Genomic DNA, 21205 nt, shown 5'->3' with positions numbered 1-21205 from the left:
GGCCCCCCGCGGTCCTTCGGCTGCTCGGGCCGGGAGGCCGCCGAGGAGACGGCGCGGCGGCGGCCGGTGAGCGGCTCCGGCTTCCTGAGGTGAGCGGGGCATGGAGAGGGTGGTGATGGTGGAGGCTGGAGGAGGCGAGTGGTATTGCCGGGGATGGCGGGTACCAGGTGAGCTTGCGGTCGGCCTCCCAGAGCCGGAATTGGGCATCTGTTTCCTGGGAAGGGGCGTGTGGGGTGTGGGGTGGGGATTGGAGCGCTGAGACCGCGGAATGTCCGGGGCAGGTGGAGCGAGGAGGGATCCACGTTGTGGGTGTGAAGGCCTGGTTTGACCACGCTGCCGAGGGGAGGGCGATTGTTTTGGGGCTTGGGAGTGGGAGGATGGACTAACCCCTTTGGGACATTCAGGAGGTGGTGTGGTCGAGGGGGGGATCCGCAGGGCCCTTGATGGGTTTGTGTGAGCATTGCCTAAAGGAATCTGGAGTTCTCCGGTAGCCACGGAGCAGTAGAGCTCTTTGCCAATCACCCCGTGTTTTAGATGAACCTAGAGAGGCCGCAAGGGAAAAGTGACTTCTGACTTACCTAAGCCTCTCATTCTGCCTGGTTAATAGTCAGGACTAGAAAAATCCAGGACCCTTTTCCTCTAGTACCTCTGTGGTCAGACTCATGACCCTTCCTTCTCTCCATTCCCTTCACAAAGTTAGGTTCTGGTGGGTGTGTGACTTTTTTTCGGAGGGTGGTGGGGTTGACAGCCAACTGGTTCCGGCTTCACTATCGGAAAGCTTTGGTGACAGGTGTTTACACTTTCCTCTCCTGTAGATCTGACAGAAACATCCTTGGAGCTTGGTGTCTGGACATAGGAGGTACGAATCATTCACTTAACTACTTTTAATCATCAGTGCCTTAGAATTATATTTAGTGGTTATATTAGTGCAAAATGACTGGGTATGGAGTCGTAAACCCAGAAACAGAAATCTGTGTTTACTACATTTGATTCTGAATTGAACCAGTAGAACACACACACATATATGTAATGATTGTTTTAGGTGTATAAGTCAGGAAGTTAGGACTTTAAAAAAAAAAACAAACCTAAGAAATGGGGGAGCCATAGAAATTATTGCAAAGCGGACACTATCATTTGAAGACTGTTGCTGAAAATGTAGGTGTTGTGCTTTTGATTTGATTGTCTTTTGAAGGCACATGTATTTTGTTGCCTAGAATGTATGTGTCTTTCTTTTCTCTAGAAGATTGTTGCTTTGCTGAATGGGCTACACTTGCCACAATGAGAATATGTGGGTATCCCATTCTTGTTTAGCAAACCCTTTTAAAAGGCATATCAGTTCCTGCAAGTTGTTTGAAATAGTGAGCCTGTTAATTGTTATGGAAATTTACTTTTTGCTGCTATCCTTGGTTTTTGCACCTTGTTTTATTCACCATTAAATGATCAGGTGAGGGTGAGAGTTAAGTGATATTTGTTATTAGTGACAGAGCCTGTTTTTTGTTTAGGGGATTGAGTGGAAATAGTGCTAACACTGTCTGGTTGCTTTGGTTTATAAGTACTATAGAAATAAATGAATAAAGTGGTGGTTTATTTTGAAAATAAAGCTGACAGGCAGTGTTCAAATTATATAGCAGGACAGCCAATTTCTTTCTCCAAGCTAACCATGTAGTTTTATTTAGAATACCCCTGGTAATTAAAATTTTAATTTACAACTGATTTGTGGTAAAGAAGAATAAATTTCTGAATAGGTAGGTAGGTAGTTTTGTAATAAATGAAAAGCCTATCAGCCTCAATATCTAAGCAGTATCTTCTGGGAGTTTTCTACCTCGTCCTGCTTTTATAAGATATTAGTGCTGAAATTCTTTTGTTGGTTTACTTTACCTTAAATAGTTATTTAGGTAATATTAGTTTCCCATCTGTGTTATACTTCAAGTATTGATTGTTATATGGTGAGTGTGTTGGCAGTTACAACATTGTGCTAAGAATGAATTTGGGATTCAGCTCTGACTTCAATTTCTGACTACCAAGCTGTTGGTGGTTGAACAATGTTAATAGAAGATACTGCACTGTATTTTTAATTAAACACTTAACATGAGTTAGTTATTAAGATATTATACTAGGGCCCTCCCTGGTGGCGCAGTGGGTTAAAGCACAGCACGAAGAAGCTAAAGCCACTGCAGCATGAGTTCAATCCCTGCCCACGAGGTGATCCACATGGCACTGCAGACTTCTCCTGACCCATCCGCTGCTCCCTTCAGTTAGTTGTCAGTCAGCCCACTCTGTCTCTGGTGAGTCCTCTCACCACCCCTGCACTTCTGGCCTGTACCAGCTCTGTATGCATAAATAAATCTTTAAAAAAAATACTATATTATATTTTAAATTACACATTTAACATGAATTACCTCATTAAATCCTGTTTTACACATGAGGAAACTCAAGTTCAGAGATGTTAGTTGTCCAGAGTCACTTATAGGTAACCTCATAAACCTAAAAATACAAACTTGTGTTTGTCAAACACAGTAACAGAGAGCTAGGATTCTGGCTGTCTTCAGAGTCCCATATACTGTAAGTTTCATAATTTTCCTGATCATCATCATCTTTTTTCCCCCATTATTAACAAACAAGAATACTAATAATTAACCTTAAGGATTAACTGAGAAGATACAAATAAAAAGAAAGAATTCTCTTTAGCATATAATAGTAAATAATTCCTATCCCTCTCCCACCCCAAATACGGAGTCAAGCAGTACTTCTATGGTAGTGGTTTTGTAATCTTTCAACATAAGGTTTTAAATATGAATATACTTTATTCCTAAGATTGACAGCAGTCCTGAGAAAGGGGCTATGATCAGTGATACAAAGACAGCTTACTTTCTTTGGTTCCTAGTGCTCCTTGATCTTTGGATAAATAATTGAGGAAGTGAAATCATTTTTCATGTGGGTGATTGAGCCCTAAATTCTCATTTAAGGTAAAAATCCTGTATAGTTAAAATTATCATTAAAAAAGTCCTATAGGAAGACGCCATTGTAAAAATTGCTTATTAACTGACATATTGTCTTTCAATGCAGTCAGCTTTTCCTTGAGCCTTTAGAGCAAATCACTTTTGGTGATTGGAAATGTAATAGACTACGTAATATAGCATTTGACAGATGAATGAATGGACTCTAAAACTGACTGCACAACAGTAATTTATAGCATTGTTGCATGCTTACTCTGGGGTAGCAGGTGACTTGCTACCATTATTTAAAGCACTTTTTTCTCCAATATAGATAGTAATTAAATGCATATATTATGTAACTCCTTAGTGTGAATAATGGAGAAAGAAATCAGTTACTTATGAAAATCTGCTATTCCTTAGGGCTGTAATGGGTATTTTATACCACACAAAGAGTCCAGCTTAATTAAAATTCTCAGTAATAAAGTAGGGAAATAACTTGGGAACTGTTGATACTTTCTATGATAGCTATATTTAGTGTTCTTAAGAGTTAATGTCTACTACTATACAAAGATCTGCATTATCTTTAAAAAAATTATAAGTTGTTACTGTTTTCCATGAAATTTAAAATAATGTGAACATAAACATGGCTCTGGGAGTAGCATGGTAAGAAAATATCAGCCTTAAACATGACAGTGCCTTAAAGTTAGTCATGTTGCCTGATACATTGGTTAAGATGTAGACTTCAAAGCCATAGACAAGTGATTTTTGAATTCCAGCCTCATCACTTACTAGCTATGTGGTCTGGGTGCCGTCATTTAACCATTTTTAGTTTCTTCATTTGCCAAGTGGAGGTAATAAAGCCTACCTTAGATAATTGTGAAATAAGAGGCTCAGTAAATGACAAATTATTATATACTAGTTTGTTAGCCTGTAAGATACTCAAAGCAAGTTGTATGTGTGTAGAGAGGACACAATTGAGGATTGCTGTGTTATTTTTTAACTGGAGCACTAGGCAATAATGACATGAACGATACTCAAACTTTCATAGCAAAATTAGCCCATCCTTAAAACTTCAAGATATTTAATCTCATGTATGTCTAATGTACATACAATGTATATTTTTGTCTTTTCTTTATATCTCTGGGTGTGTTGGTGGTTGATACCTCTCCCTTTCTCCACTCCCCTCCCCCTTTGTTTCTGGTAACAATATAAAATGTAAAAATCTTTGTGTCTAATAGGATTTTGTATGCCTTAATTTCATTTAAAAATTGAATTTGTGAATTATATCTTCCTTTTTTCACATAATTTTTGGGTCTGTTTCTTTAACTGTTTGGCACTCATTCTTCATACACCAAAAGAATTTTCATTTATCTCTAGACTATGCCTTAGCTTTTTAAACCATTAGTTTTCTAACCTTATACTTAATTTTGTCGATGATTTCTTAAAGTTTCTCATTATGTTTACCTATGTTCAAGAATTGTAATCCTTATTTATGTGATAATTATAATAATTTAGTTTACTAAGTAAAATGTAATGTGTTACAGACAAATCAAGAATACTTGATTATCTGAAAGACTAGAAAAACCTAGCAAATTCTTAGTTAAAATAGATTTTATATTACAGGCCCTTTTGAAAAGAAGATATATATTTTTATTATCACATTGCCCTAGAGTGAGTTGATGAATATTTTTGAACTAATTTTTTGGCAAGAAGGATAGAATAAACTGCTTAATTTAGTCAGGTTCAAAATCATGAATGACTCGCATCCCCTCTCGCTCCAATAGTTTTTTATCTCTAGTGTGGCCTGTAGTGAATGACCTCCTTCATGTTCCCTTAAGAGTTGTAGCAATTAGAATTATAGGTAGCACATAAAACTTACGATTTTTATCATCAGGAAGGAAGGCTTGATTAGGACTTCTTGGTTATGCTATTAGGATTATGTTGGCACATCAACTATTCAATACTTTTTTTAGTGTCTGTATGTGGCAAGCACAGGTCTAGATGCAGGGTATACATTGATGAATGAGTTCTGCCATTTTAGAGATAAAGTCTTGTAGGTGAATACAGTTCTGCATTGTGTGAGTCTAAAGGATGCCATTCACACTGTATACTTTGGAAATGTGGCTCCCTGGAATGGCTCTGGGTTTCTTTCATTTAAAAAAAAAAGTCCAAATTCGCCATCACCTATATGTCAGTTCTTATTTTTATCATGTCATATAAGGCCCTTTATCATAAACTGAGCCTGTGCCATCTTTTTTTTTTAAGCTCCATTTCCAGTGCTTTAGTAGCCACCAGTGCTCCAAGTAGTTGAAGTAATTTGTATTCCTGACAGTTTCTGGGATTTTTCACCTCAGTAATTCTGTATGTGTTAATTCTTCTTGGATTCCGTCCTTCTGTTATATTTCTGTTTTTCTCCTCATTTGCTTGAGGTCTTAGATCAAGGGATAGTTCTCCTCTTAAGTCTTTTCTTTACCTTCCTCTCCCTCACTATTCCTTTATTTTATTGCAGTACTCAACCATTTGTTTTGTATGTTTGCTTGCTTACCAATCTAACCCACTAATGTAACACCTTGAGGTTAGAAATTAATCTTTATATTTTCCAGCATTTTGCACAGTACTTGACATATATAGACTATGAAATTCTAACAGATGACTTTTTACGAAAACAGATGCTTATAAATGATAATGATTCTTACTAGAATGCTAATATAATGTTTACAGGCTTAACATTAAAATGCTAGGCTATTTGGGCTATTTATATATATATATTCATATATATGATTTCTACAAACTGTCAAGAATAAAGGTACTCCTTTAAATTCACTGGTGAACATGTTGGTGAGACTTTCTGTCCATAGTAATGAAAAATTGGCCAAAACTGGTCTCTGAAGCAAATAAACAGCTTTTCACCCCAAGAAGAATGGGCGATACATAGAGTTGACATAGCATAAGCTTTGTGTCTGTCTTTGCTAGTAGCAGCTATTGTTACTACCATGAGGAGTGGATAGAGGAAATACTTCATAGAAACTCAGTCAGGAAGACTCCCAGACTTTTATTCTGGCCAGCCACTGTGGTAGGACTGCAATAGCCATGTCCCACATCTCCATCCTTCTTTTAAAGTTTTGTTAGAGTTATAGCTTAGGTATGTTAGCATGGAGAAGCAATAACTCATTTGTTATTTTTGAACAGAATGACTTTTGGTTAGAGAAGAGGTAGTTGATTTAGAAGAACATAGTGCTGCGGTGGGGGTTGAGGTCACTAAGGTATCTGGGAAAGGATTATGGGAAAGAGAAATGAGCATGCTACAGACAAAACTTACATGATTGTGCAGTTTTGACTGGAAAAAGAGCACATGTTTTACTCCTTTCTCATACTCTTTGTCTTGCTTGTCTCATTCATTCACTACAGTGCTGGGTGCTAGCCTGGTTTCCAAGCTTTAAGGTTTTAGTCGGCAGTCCACTGTTGTGGGATAAGTGAGTTGACAGGTACAGAGGAGGGGCAAAGGCAGGAGAATTTCTCTGCTTAGAGGTGGAAGGGACTATACAGTCTTCAAGAAGATACTTGACCAGTTTTGGAAGGACCAGGAAGAGCTCTTTAGCCACACTAAGTTAGGGAAGGGCCTTCTTGGCAGGAGGAGCAAAGTGAGTATTATAAAGGAGAGGAATCTGAAGGTTTCTTTAAGGTACCATAAATCATGGACCGCAAGGTTTGTATAAGATGTGAGTGAGTGGTAGCCATTAGTGAATTGGCAGATGGTATTGACAGTCTTCAAATTATTTGTGACTTTGTCCTCTTCCTTCCTTCTGTTCTCCTAATGAATTGGCCTCATCTCCTCTGTACCTCTACCTCCCCACCTCCCAATTCTCCACAAATGTGGTTTTTGGATAATACTTTTCAAAATCTTGCTGGTAAGAAAACTGCTGAAGTTTATTTAATCTATATCTTTAATTTATATGAGTATGGGATGCCTTTTTACATTTATTTTGGAAGAACTGTTACCAGTTAGGGAAATGCTTTTGCAGACTATGGGAAGCAATTGAAATATTAGGCAGAGAGAGAATTGATCCTATCTAGATCATGCATTGATTTGAATGAGAGAGATTAGAGAGGGGAACCAGATCAGAGTTTAAAGGTAGTATCGGTGAAGAATAGGGCATGGTGATGGATTTGGGAAAAATAGAAGCATAGGATTTAGTCCAGTTGGAAATAGATCTGGAATAGGAAGCACCAAGGCTGGCTTTAAAATTTCTGGCATGACTTTTAACGAAATCATATTCTTTGAAGGAATAGAAGGAATAGTAATGGGATGGGGCAGAGGTTTGGAAGAAAGATAAGGTGAATCTAATGGATTTTAGTTGTGTGCAAAGCATGTGTAGAAGATCTTTGAATCTGTAGGTCTGGAGTTTGTGAAAAGTAAGTGCTGAAAATATTGATTGATAATAACTGCCATAGAGGGCTGGCAGAATAATATCACCTTATTCCTTGGTGATATTACTTAGAGAAAAGCCTAGAGAATATCAGTCATTACTAAGTGGGCAGAGGAAGTGGAGGGTTGGTAACCTGGCTACCTGTTAGTGGTAGTATTAAGTAACACTCAGCAGAATTGTGGGTGGTAGAAAAGGTCATCTGTGGGCAGTCTTGGGAAAACTGGTCACTGTTTTCCTTATAAAAGAATATATTACATTTTGGAACAATAACTGGATTTCAAGTGAATTTTGGGAAAATTGTCCCTTAAAAGATGATGATGATGTCTGCATGCCATCTCTTAATTTCTGGTTAAACTTTTTGAGATAAAATTCACTGAATGCTTAACTTTATAGGGAAAGTGGAAAATGATAATCTTGGTTAACTGATGATTATTTCCCCCCTTGTTTTAAAGACAGTATTGATGAACAACTCGTAAGGGAGTGATACTCTAAAAGTGTTTTGTAAACCAAAATCCCTGTATAGATGTCACTTTCTATTAATATGGTTGGCACAGTATCCAAGTATAATGATTTTTTAAAATCCTGAATAGTAGACTAGAGAATGACTATAGGAAATGATGAAGTTCATGTTTCTTTGATGGTTGTACCATGAATAAGAGCATTATTCTTTTCAACAGCAATTTAAAGTGATGGATTTTTGAAATAAGTTGTTGTGTGTTGATATAAAGACTTTCTGCTGCTTTTCTATGTTAAGTCAACATGGATAGATTTCAATCAGGAAAAATGAGTGAAGTGCAAAAAGAGGTTCGCTTAATTTAAAAAGGCTATTCCAAGTGCCTGTTAGTTATAATTGTAAATTTGCAGGGTTGTACCTCTTTTGTACAGAATGGTTTCTCGGTGATTTTGTGCTGATTTTGTGGTAGGGTCTTCATGTCTGGAAGAATGAAATGTGAACCGTAGTATAGAGCTATAGTATAGATCATGAATTAAATTTTTGCTTTCTTGAAAACAGAATATAGAAATTCTGACGTATACTATGTTGCATTAATGAAGAAGAATCATTTTTCTTAAACCGTTAATAAGAGAAAATGAACTCTGGGTTCTGTGTGTAACTCCTTAACATGCTTCAGGATTTCAAACCAGGAATCCTCTAGCAACTTTGGTTCTTTTTTCTTTCATACTTTTTTCTTCTTGCCCTTTCATCCTTCACCAGCTCTGCTATTGCATTTTGGTGCTTTTCTGTGGACTCTGCTACATTTTGTTTTCGTATACAACTACAGTGTAATCTTTTTGAATATACAGCCTTGTTACACTAAAAACAGCAGTGCACTTGACTCCATTGAGATGCAGGTAAACCGGAGCAGTTGCCACCACCTTTGAGTGTGTGCATCACAGCGGTCACCTATGAACGCAGCAATATGGTTCCTCTGGGCTACACTAAATTGTGACACATGTTAACCTTAGAATTAATGAATATTTAGATTTCAAAGACCATCTTTAAATTGCTGATTGAAATGTCAAATTAGTAGAGATTTGGCTTAATAGCATCATAGTTTAGAATAGTAAATAGTTTGTATTAAAATGGAAGAAGCATTCATTAACTTAACAAAACCCTTGCCTAGCTTCTAAACTTAAAAGTGTTAACTTTTAGTGAGGGGGAATTAGGCTCTCTTACAATATGTTTTGCTTATACAAGCTGTTAATTAGAACTCTTAATTTGTCAGTTCCAATTTTATTAAATGGTCTTGACACATGACTTCTTTTGTGCTTTTTTTAAAAATTTATTTATTTATTCATACAGAACTGGGGTACAGGCCAGAGATACGGAGGGTGAGAGGATTCACCAGGGACAGAGTGGGGGACAGAACAGGCAGATCCACGAAATACACTGCTGAGGGGAGCAGCGGGCGGGTCAGGAAAGGTCTGCCGTGCCATGTGGATCTCCTCCGGGTAGGCAGGGATCTGAACTCATGTGGAAGTGGCTTAAGCTTAGTGCAGTGCTTTAACCTGCTGCGCCACCAGGGAGGGCCCACTTTTGTGCTGTTTTTAAAATATTCCTGTTTCACTGCTAAACATGCAGCTTCCCTACGATCCAGCAATCCCACTCTAGGTATCTACCCAAAAGACACAAAAACACTGATTGAAAAAGATACCTGCACCCCCATGTTTATTGCTGCTTTATTTACAATTGGAAAAACATGGAAGCAGCCCAAATGCCCAAAAGTAGATGACTGTATAAAAAAGATGGGGTACATATATACAATGGAATATTACTCAGCAACCAAAACAGAGAAACACATGTCTTTTGTAGCAACTTGGATGGAGCTGGAAAAGATCATGCTTAGTGAGATAAGCCAGAAAGAGAAAGAAAAATACTGGATGGTTTCACTCATAGCAGGAGTATAATGGACCAGGCGAGAAAATATCAGAAATAATGAACAACCATATATATATACCAGATATACCAGAGACATTTTGCAGAGGTGGAGTGGGGAATGGGATCAAAAACGGGGGGTGGTGGGGGGGAAGTGCACGGGATTATGGTGATGGCACACGGGTGACTTGGTGGTGGGAAACCCGCGGGGATTACAATTGAGATGGAAAAAAATGTACAAAATGATGTAAAACTGTTATATAAAAAAAATTCCTGTTTCAACTGTTTTTGCTTGTAAGTACTCACTTTCACTCTCAAAATAAAAAAGCCTAACACTCTTATTAACTCTTTACAAGTCTGATAGTGCAGAGAAGTTTGAAGAAACCACAATGGAACATATATGTGTAGGTATATGAGAAAATGATTTCTAATTAGGTTTGTTGAATCAAAGTATGTGTGGTTTTAAATTTTAATAAATACCAGTTGGTTTTCCAAAAAGGTAGTGCGTATAGATTCACTTTTAGCAGCAGTGTATATATAGGTTGTGTTTTTTTTTCCATTTTAATGGGCAAGTAATGTTTTACCCCATACTTTTATACTTTACGCCATCTTGTTCTCTAGAATTATATACTCTTTAATTGTTACTACTCTTTTCTACAACATTGTGAGACCCCTCAATTCTAGTTTCAGACAGTTGTGAATCTGGGAGTAATCTTTACAAAGGGAATATTAATGTACCTGCCTTTTCCCATTTGCTTGTTAACTGCATGTCTTATTTTTCCATTGAGGCACATGAACCAACAACTTCTACTTTTCCTATGTTAGTGTGTGTAGTGGGTCTAAGAAAATACATGTAACTTCTGTTTAATCACTCTTAATTAACAGCTGCTCCATTAAGGCTTGTGGAAACTCATCCTCTTTCCTTAGCAAAGCTGGAGCGTCACCTAGTGGTCAAGGCTGAAACAGCAGACTGTACAAATTATATAATTAATGAACATCAAGTCTTTTTTGATTGGAATATGTCGTATGAATTACACCTCATGAAGTTGAGAAGTTGAAACCAAGAAGGTGGGGAAACTTGTAAAATGGTTTCTGTTGAGTGAATTGTCTTTTAAGGACAAGTCAAAACTGACTCTTAGTTCTGTATTTTTTGTTTTTGTTTGTATTTTGGGGTAAAGTTATGTATCTCCTATTGTTCCTAGGATAGTAGTGAGCATAGACTACATGCTCACCCAATTAGTTTTATAAACATTTGGAATTTGCTGTATCACAGGCTTTTCCTCATTGGGGCCAAAATGTGGAAGAAATATAAAAATAAATGTCATCTGTAGATTAGTAGAAATATGCTTGCTAAAGGAGCCTTAAAAATGAGTATTTCATCTCGTTCTTGGGGTAAAGTGACTTTAACTGAGTTGGTGATCTAGGCAAAGGAACTGTTCTGATAGATCACCAAAAAGTGTTTTGGAGGTTTCCCTATAAAATTAGTAAGGTCAAAGTTGCTCAGATGTTACAGAATTAGACCTTTAAGCTTATGCTTAGCCTTCTCTCTCTACCTGTTTTAAGCAGATTATTGCAAGTAGATGGTGAAAGCATTCTAAAAGGAGTAAAGCCTCTTCTTCATTCACATCCCAACATATTTTCATTGTTGGATTTGTCACCATTTTATTAAATGTATTTGACTCTTGGTTAGCATAAGAGTGGATCCAAGTTTTCTTTCTGGGTCTTTTTCAGTTTTGCTAGTTTTGAATATTCAGTCTGTAGGCCTGGCCTTAGCTAGTGGTGCTATCCACTTACTTACCTACTGCACCCTGTTACTTAATAGATGGTAAAATTTAGAAACCACTTTAGCAATTGAAACATTTAAAATTTTCATTGAATATGGAATTTTGAAAAGTGACATAAGGAAGATTTAAGAGGTAGTACACTTTTAAGATCAAAGTAACAAATGAAAGCAAAACTCACATAAGTAGACATTTTAAAAGGTTTGCTGGATTGCATTCTGAATAAATGATTTTGAAACATTTCATTTTTTTTATGAAGTGAGCATGGGCCTCCCTGGTGATGCAAGGGGTAAAAACACAGCACTATGAAGCAACCTGCAGCCACTGCAGCAAGGGTTCAGTCCCCATCCAGGGGGCTGGCACACCTTGTGCAGCAGGCCTCTTCTGTCTCCTCTACTGCTGCTCCCTTCAGCAGTGTATTTCAGTTGATCTGCTTGTTCTGCTCCCCACTTGTCTGGTGAATCCTCTCTCCTACACACCCCTCACCACCCTCCAACTCCCCATGTCTGGCCTCTGTAGCTTAGTTGTTGTATGTGTAAATAAGTAAATCTTTAAGGGAAAAAGAAAAAAAAGACAGGATTCATTTGTTAATCCATAGGTACACTTTTCCTTGCTTTTTATTAATTAATTGCTTGGTGATTGTAGTAGTCAAAACTACTCTTGTGAAATGATGACTGTCTTACTCTAAGTTTCTCTAAATAAAGGGTTGATTTCTCTCTTAAAAATAGTTTTATAGTGAAAGTGATAGAAACATTGACCCTAAGGTAGGTAATCACATTATCTTTCCTATCTAGAATTTATTTAGTTATAACTCTCACATTGTTTGGTAACATACAAAAAGTATAATTATGTAAAGACTGTGCTTTACAAAGTAAATACAGTCTTAGTTTGGTGTATGTTGGGTACAATGGTTTTCCTTAAACCTAAACACAGAAACAAAAGCATGTATTATAAGAGAAAGTTCAAGATGGGAAGTGATAAAATGGGTATTGAGTAGAGCTTTGTTAAAATTTAACTGGTATCCTTGTAAAATTTCCATGTATTCATTAAATTATATTATGTCATTCTTATTGTTAGAAGCTGGTTTGAAGTGTTGAGTTTTGCCCTCATAGAGAGTTGTCACAATTTGGTTACTGTAGTTAAGACATTGAGATTTACTTTTATTTTTATACAAAGATATGTATGGTTGTGAAAATTGAGGTTGTCCAGTGAGTATAGTCAGGATTTTATATGTAAAAGGGTATGTTTTATTTCAGTTGTCAAGGGAGAACTGCTTTTGAATTGCAGAAGGTCATCTTAGTTGCTGTGGATGCTACAGATTTGAATATGAAATAATAGAATGCTGGCATAATAGTAGAGTGCTGTTTACTTCATGATCTTTCAAAAAACATTTTGCTGGAGTGGTCCTTAAGATGGGTTTATCAGATCTTTAGCATAGGTATGTTTAATTCTCAGGGGAAAAAATCTAGAATTACAAACAGTAAGATGATGCATTTTGTATTTCAGCAATACAAGGTGACCCCACAATCTTACTTTTTAATTTAAAAAATCTGGAAGTATATGTTATAAACTTATGCACATCATTAAAAGACTTAAATTCCTTTTATTCTTAGTTTTGTGAATTTTGAATAGTACACTTTTGGTTTTTATTTTAGGTCTGAAAGTAAAAAGTTAAATTAAAAATCTATTGTCAAAATTACTTTGCTTGAACTTTTACTTGAATTGCAGATCACCTGTGAGTCACCTGCTTTGGAATTCTGTTCTTAAGTCTTTATCACATACTCTATTATATACTCTTGTGACACAGCCCATGAGAAATGAGTTTGAAGCAAAAATGGCTAAGAGATTTGGGGGAGAGGTCTGTGTGTGCTGAGGACATTTCATCTTGTTTTAAGAGATGAGATCTAGCTCCTGCTCCAGATTAGAGACTATACTTTGAGTGGTTTTTAGTGATTACTAATGTAAAATTAACATACAAGCTTTCAAAAATTATCTTTAGATTTATTCTTAATAACTTCACTTTGTCCTATTCTGTTTTTACTTACACAAACAAAATCCAAGTTCATTGTAAATGCAAGGAAGGGTTTGGTTACAGACAATAGCCTATAAGCTCCTTGCTATTTAAAATAGATAACGTCAAGGTTCGGACATGCATTAGACTTGGGACTTCAGTGAGCCAGATATGATTTAATCAAATGAGAGCTGTATCTTGGCCGATGGCAAAGAGTTTAACTTTTGAAAACCCATTTTGCCATAAAAATCAGTGAAATAAAATCTTAAGTTTTATGTCTTAGTCATTTTGAAAGAAGTTTACAATGAAAACAAATTTTTGGCAGAAAATTTATTTGAATGAGTTTCTATGTTTAATTTTGTTATTAAAAGCCAGCTTCTGAAAGCTCTGCCAATATCAGCAATTGGGAGGAATGATGGTAAGAGGCGACAGGTAAGAAGATTTAACTTGTTATCTATGACCTAGAAATTGACTTGATAGGAAAACACATTGCACTCTAGCAAATCACCAAAACTATACCTAATAGATTTTAGAAGTTTGCTATTAAATACTTCAAATGTCTAACTAGATATTTTGGAGAGTAACTTTTAAACATGTTTTCATCTCAATTAGCAGTATATGTTAAATGTGCTTAAAAATTTAAATCTATGTTTACAATTATCTGTTTTAATTGTAAGCTGTTGGAATTGTCTTACTGACTTTTACTAGAAGTTTATGGGAAAGATGAAGTCTTTCTCTATGAAAGTATAATTTGTTTAAAGAGGAATTGGTGATTTTTTTTAGAGCAACATCTAACTTAAATTTTAAATACTTTAACTTTGCTAAGGCAAGCCTTAAGAATTTTGCCTTAGTAAACTTGGTAAACTAAATTTCTGGTGTAATTCTTAGTAAAGTAATGAGATGATAAGGTCAAGAATGAACCTTACTGGGTTCAAGCAGTTTGATAAGGGCATGTCCTAGTTTAAGTTCTTAATGTTTTTATGCTTGGTGTTAATTGGACTTGTCAGATCTGTGGGCTTAGTTTCTTTTCATCTAATCAGGAAAACTTTGGAAATTGCCATTACATACTTTTTGTTTTTCCTGCTTCCCCAAGTACATTGGAAGTCTCACAACCTGTTGATAGATGCTGCTGCCCTCTCCCCCACCCCACCCCCTTTTTAAAAATCTAGTTTATTTCCCTTCTTTTTTCATTTGGGTACTTACATTACTAGGTCATCAAGTTCATTGATTTTTCTTCTGTGGTGTCAGTTTAGTTGTTAATTCCATTTAATACTTTTTATTGTATGTATTGTATAAATCTAACAATTTGGTTCTTTTTCTTGCTAAACATGTTCAGGCTTTCCTCTTCCTGAGCATGACTTACAGTTAACGATAACTGTTTTATTGTCGTGTTTTCCAGTTCTGTTGTCTGTGTCCTTTCCTATTGCTTTTCTCATTTTGCATTTTATTTAAATTTATTTGCATAAATTTTAGTTGGATGTCAGACATTGTGACTTATTGGAATTAGATCTTTTTTTAAAAAAAGACTTATACATACAGAAGTGGGGTACAGGTCAGAGGTATGGGGTGTGAGAGGTTACCAGTGACAGAAGGGAAGGCAGAACAGGCAGATTGAAGTATACTGCTAAGGGAAGCAGCGGGTGGCTCAGGAGAGGTCTGCCATACCATGTGGGTCACCTTCCTGGCCGGTATCGAACTTGTGATCCAGTGGCTGTGATAGCTTCATAGTGCTGTGTTTTAACCTGTTGCGCCACCAGGGAGGGCCCTAGATCTTTTATTTTCTACAAATCTTGAAATTTGTTCTCTGAAGAAGTTACATGGAAATTTTTATTCTTTTAGGTCTTTTAGCTTTGCTATACAGGAATAACTTTTAGTTTAGGGCTAATTTGATCCAACTACTGAAGCCAGCCCTCCCTTCTCAATACTCTCCGAGATTCCCTTGATTCATGAGGCTTTTCACCTTTTGGTGGAAACTGGCACTCTTTACCGGGCCCTGAGTGAACCCTGATGCTCATTCACCCCAGTCTATATCTGTATTGGTGAGAATGACTGTCACTTCAATTTGATTTGATAGATTGGTCTTAGCTTGGTTGGAACCACTCTTACAAGAATATACTGCAGGGTTTTAACACTAGCCTATGCTGAGAATTATTACTATAGTGTCCAAAATGTTTTGAATGGTAATGAGACTTGTTTTGTTATTAATGTGACAATTGATAAAATCGAATGATATTTCCAACTTGTTAATGCCCAAAGTATTTTGAATGATAATGTGACATGTTTTGGAGAAGTTGGCTAGATACTGCTAAGGATTCCTTTTTAGGATCACAGTATTTTTAACTGGAATTTTGTTGCTTATTTAAAATAGCAATTTCAGTAGTCTTATATATGGGATTAGTTGAAATCCTGTAGTTGGTTTTTACTAGGCTATTAATTTACATCATGTAAACCTAAATAGCTATTTTTGCTTTAGCACAAATTTCATCAGGTCATTTATTCAAGAAGAATTTTTTTTAGTACTTGTGTCAAGCTCCTGCTACACACTGCATAGATGAATAGAGTATGGCATATGGGATTAAAGACGTAATGTTCCTAGTAGTTTTGCAGAGACCAGCCTCGTCTATAAGCCAGTAGCTCTTAATTAAGTGCTTTGGCTCATACTCTTCAGTATTCTTAAAAATTGTGAACTCAATCGTTTTATTTATAAAGGTTGTAGGAAATACCTTAATTAAAACTATTGATAAAACATAACATGTATTATCTATAAGTAACATTTTACTGACAAACATTTTCTAAACCATTGTCAATATGTATTTTGCAAAACTCAATGTGTAGTTCTCTACTATTTGCTTCTCTCTTCCTTCAGTTATCTTCAACTGTTCTAAAGCACAAGACCTTTCATACCACTGTAGATATGGACAGAGAAGAAAGGAAGACTATCAACCAGGGTCAAGAGGATGAAATGGTATTTTTATAATTTACTTGTGAAATATGAAGAATTTATCTCCACAATTTATTATTCTGAAGTAGAAATTTGTGTGTTTAAAGAAAAATGATAGTAAAATCATTGTGCTACCTTCCTTATTGTTTTGGGCTGCCTGTTAGTTAAAATTCTTTATTGTCTAACTTTTATGCTACTCATGATAAGCAAGAGAATGCTGATTAGGAAAATTTTATGAAAATCATACAGTAATTTTTAGTTTAGTGGAGGAGTAGATGCATACTTCAAATTAAATGGCCTAGTATTTCCGTTAAATTTCTGGAGAGCCAAAATCCAAAGAAACCCTTTTGGAAGGTGAACTGTCTCTCTCCCAGAAACTGGTTTCAAGAATAAAAGTATCTTAACAGAAATAAATCACTTTGAAGGTTTTAAACACATTGTTGTTGGCATAAAAATGAAAATGTTATAAGTAAAGTGGTATTCCCCATATTTCACTTAAATACATATTACAGCACTGGGATCACAAACATTTTTATCACTTTTTGCTGTTCTTTTTCCCTTCTGTCTACTTTCCTGGGTTTGGGGTGGCAGTATTCACAAGTCCAGCAACCTGGAAAAAAATTCTGTTAATTTAGAATGAAAATTAATTTTTTTCAGTATTGAATTTTAAATCCATGTTTAGCTCTCCTTCCTTAGCTTCTCCTTCTCTGATCTTGTAGTTGGGAGGACTAATGGGTTCCTGAATTCAAGGAAGAAAATGTAAATTTTAAGGTAATCATTGTAATCAATGCCTTGTGAAATTCATTGCAAGATGGGGAGCAGTGACGTAAGAGGTGATGATGGCTCTGTATGATAGGGACCTTTATACATTTACTGTAATCCTTTCTGAAATTCAAATACTGCCATACTTATAAGAATGAATAATGTAAGCCCTACCGCAAAAAAAAAAATGTGACCGCTTTCAACTCTTTTTCCTGTCTGTGGACTAAGACAGGATTGTTAGATTAAAATATAAGATGGCCTGTTAGATGGTAATCTCATAATCAAGGAATAAATTTTTAGATAAGTATGTCCCAAATACCATAGAACAAACACAAAATAAATAGTTTTTCATCTGAAGTTTAAATTTAGACTTTTTGTGTTTTCATTGCCTAAACCTGGCAGCCTTTTGGGGGACTAAGGGAGTGGAAGGTAATTGAAATAGTTTGGATAATGAGGTCAAATTGATCAGTCACTGGTTTTGGGACAATTAACAAATCATTGGGGAAAAATAAGGCTAAAACCTACTACATCCAAATGCAGTGTGATATTCTGGATTATATCCTAGAACAGAAATATGACAATGGAGAAAACTTTAAATTCTAATAAAGGCTCAGTTTAGCTAGTAATAATGTGTCATTATTAATCTCTTTATTTTTGAAAACTGTACCAACATCTTAATACTAGGGGAAGCTGGATAAAGCATATGTAGGAACTCTGAAATATTTATGTAACTTTTCTGTAAATCTAAAATTATTCCAAAATTTAAAAACTAAAAAAAAAAACCCTCCTTAACTACAAGATAAATTTTGAAAGAATTTAAAAGATAAATGAAGAAATGAAACTACTTCTACATAATCTCTCCACAACTTAACAGGGCATCTTATAATTTAGCTAACAGTCCTGTCTGTCAAGGCTCTGGGCAACTATGAATATACACTTTCCATGGAAAGTACTCACTAAGTATAACATGGATTGTGAAATCATAATATGTAAAATAATTAATAGGCTTAACTACTTAAAATTATGACTTTAAAAATAAACTTAACAGAAACAAAATTTAAAGGTAAACTATGAGTTATGGAGATATTTGCAGTTTATGTGATAAGGTAATGATGCCTATTAACAAGCCTTTGGGTTTATCTTTGATGTAATATCTTTAATCATGTGATCACTGTCCTTGCAGGAGATTTATGGCTATAACTTGAGTCGCTGGAAGCTTGCTGTGGTTTCCTTAGGAGTGGTTTGCACTGGTGGCTTTCTCCTCCTCCTCCTCTATTGGTTGCCTGAATGGCGGGTGAAGGCCACTTGTATTAGAGCTGCAGTTAAAGACTGTGAAGTGGTGCTGCTGAGGACTACTGTAAGTTCATGTATTTACTTGTGGCTGATAGGAGTAAAATAATGTCTTTGTATATTCTTTGTTCAAAATCATAATCTAAAAGAATGTCTCTGTTAGATATAATGAGAAAATCTGGTCCTAGTATTTTGAAAGTATCATTGCTTGTAATAAATACTACTATAATGATTAGAGTTAAAGGAACCTTAAAAATGATCAAACTCGGCCCTCCCTGTGGCGCAGCGGGTTAAAGCACAACACTGAGAAGCTAAAGCCACTTCCGCATGAGTTCGATTCCCGCCTGCCCCGGAGGCGACCACATGGCGTGGCAGACCTCTCCTGACCCGCCCGCTGTTCCCCTCAGCAGTGTACTTCGTGGATCTGCCTGTTCTGCTCCCCACTCTGTCTCTGGTGAAGCCTCTTGCCGCCCCTGCACCTCTGACCTGTACCCCAGTTCTGTATGCATAAATAAACCTTTGGGAAAAAAAAAAAAAGATCAAACTCAGGGTCTTCCCTGGCAGCACAGTGGGTTAAAACACAGCACTAAGAAGCTGGGGCCACTTACGCATGCCCCAGAGGTGACCCACATGGCACAGCAGACCTCTCCTGACCCTCCAGCTGCTCCCTTCAGCAGTATACTTCATCATTCGGCCTGTTCTGCTCCCTACTCTGTCGCTGGTGAATCCTCTCACCGCCCCTACACCTCTAGCCTGTACCCCAGTTCTGTATGCACAAATAAATAATTTTTGTTTTAAAAGATCAAATTCAGTTTGTTTTCTAGCTCTTGCTACACTGAGAAGTTGGATGCTTGATTGCCAAAGGTCCCTGGAGAGTTGGGATTATATCCCAGATATTTCATTCATTAGAACTGCTGCCTTTCTACTGTGTGATGCTATTGCAGCCCAGATTTTGTTTAATCTGAATTGGGAACATTTTATGAGGCTTTATCAAGTCTCAGTATGTAAATGGGTAAATTAAGAAATTACTCATGATCTTTTATTGCATATTGTACCAGTTAAGTATGTCATATAAATTGGTAATGGGAAGCACTTCACATTTGAATTTATGACACTTCATGAAATGGGTTTAACATTTAGTGAGTAGAATGTATTGCTTTCTTGATTAAAGTTGAGTAAATAATATATAAATAATAGAAAACAAAAGATAGACAGTTATGTAATATATGTAATTGAGTCTTTATCTCTTCTAAGGATGAATTCAGAATGTGGTTTTGTGCAAAAATTCGCTTTCTTTCTCTGGAAACCCACCCATTTTCAAGTCCAAAGTCTGTGACCAATAAGATTTCAAATGGCCATGCTGTTCATTTACCTGAAAATCTGACAGAAGACAATAGACATGAAATGAGTAAATATTCACAGACCCAGTCAGAACAGGTATTATGATCTTATTATCAAAGTTTTTCTAAACTAAAACAGTTGGATTTTATGCTATTAGGGAAACCTATAATCTTGCAGTTATTGGAGATAAATTTATATGTATATAAAGTATCTCTCATGAATGGGACAGTTTAAATATTACTAGAAGAAATGTACTACATGGTATCCGTGAATCATTTTAATATGTCTTTGTGTAATAGGCTTATTTAAAAAATTTAATTGTTCTTTTTTTGATATGTGTTCTGCAGATTCGTTATTTTACTCATCACAGTGTAAAATACTTCTGGAATGATGCCCTTCACAATTTTGATTTCTTAAAGTAAGTGTTTCTCTTGTTTGGATTATGGATATCTTGAAGATGTTCTAGATAGAAATAATTCTAGTATTACTACACATTACACAAAGTTGAGGAGGTTTTTATTGCAGAATTGTTGCACAAGTCCCTCCTGTTACTTGAATACTCTATTTTAGAGTAAAAATCCCACTGGCAAATGAATATCTTGCCAAAATTTATGTGAAAGTAAGGTATGATTCCAAAATTCCACACAGTTTGAGGTATTGTTGAAGGTTCATTTTTCATTTACCTGTTGAGGGTAAATTTTGAGTACACCTTTTCATACTCTATTATAGAGTGTCTGAATTGATCGCTTCCCATTTTGCTGAAATGAGGGCTGGAGTTAATAGAGGAACAGATACTTAACTTTGTTATGTGCTAGGGAGAGGAAGTTGCCAAATGTGTTAATAAGCGTTGGGTAGGACAGCATGAGATTAATACCTTTAGAGGTATTTTTTGTGAAGACCTCACATTACATAAAGATTCTGTTTTTGTTTCTATTGTTAAAGTAATTGTTACTACTATAAGCACTTCTTAAGTATCATTACATTAAAAGAGTTCTTAATATTAGCAGTAAAAAAAATCCACCTTATGAATATTTAAAATATTCATGCCTGGATTTTTTTTCTCAGACACTGAAGAACATTCCTAACTTAGAACCATTGCCTTTTAGAGCGCAGTCAATGAGCTTCCCTCCCTCCCTCCCACCCCCCTTGCTTTTTTGTTAACTGACTTGACGTTTATCTCTGTTACCTCTTGAGAAAAGTCACCAACCTCAGTGACCTTATTCCAACCATAGAAACTTGTAGAACTGGAAACTCTTAACCAATGATAGGAGTTAATTATTGAGCTTAGTTTTTCTATCTGGAAAAAAAAAAGGGGAAAGGGCTAAAATAAGTGATTAAGAAT

At 36.1% G+C, this 21205-nt stretch overlaps 1 protein-coding gene across 4 annotated transcripts in view; it reads left to right on the top strand.

Moving 5' to 3' along the window:
- Nucleotides 1-6: 6 nt before the first annotated feature.
- Nucleotides 7-21205, top strand: part of ATP13A3 (ATPase type 13A3) — a 71884-nt gene continuing 50685 nt past the window's right edge. For 3 of the 4 annotated variants that reach the window (XM_012733812.1, XM_012733818.1, XM_012733808.1), the window contains exons 1-6: nt 7-89; nt 816-859; nt 16396-16494; nt 18416-18589; nt 19777-19959; nt 20211-20281. In XM_012733812.1, coding sequence (XP_012589266.1) covers nt 16444-16494; nt 18416-18589; nt 19777-19959; nt 20211-20281 — 479 coding nt within the window. In that variant the 5' untranslated portion in view covers nt 7-89; nt 816-859; nt 16396-16443. Of the gene's footprint in view, nt 90-815; nt 860-10657; nt 10806-16395; nt 16495-18415; nt 18590-19776; nt 19960-20210; nt 20282-21205 lie in introns of those variants that run through there. The other variant, XM_004675111.2, reaches the window with a different exon arrangement.

This window comes from Condylura cristata, unplaced genomic scaffold (assembly GCF_000260355.1).
Source record: "Condylura cristata isolate star-nosed mole 26May11 unplaced genomic scaffold, ConCri1.0 scaffold00003, whole genome shotgun sequence".
NCBI lineage: Eukaryota > Metazoa > Chordata > Mammalia > Eulipotyphla > Talpidae > Condylura > Condylura cristata.
The sequence above is the reverse complement of the archived record's forward strand: the minus strand, read 5'-3'. Positions and strand labels throughout refer to the sequence as shown.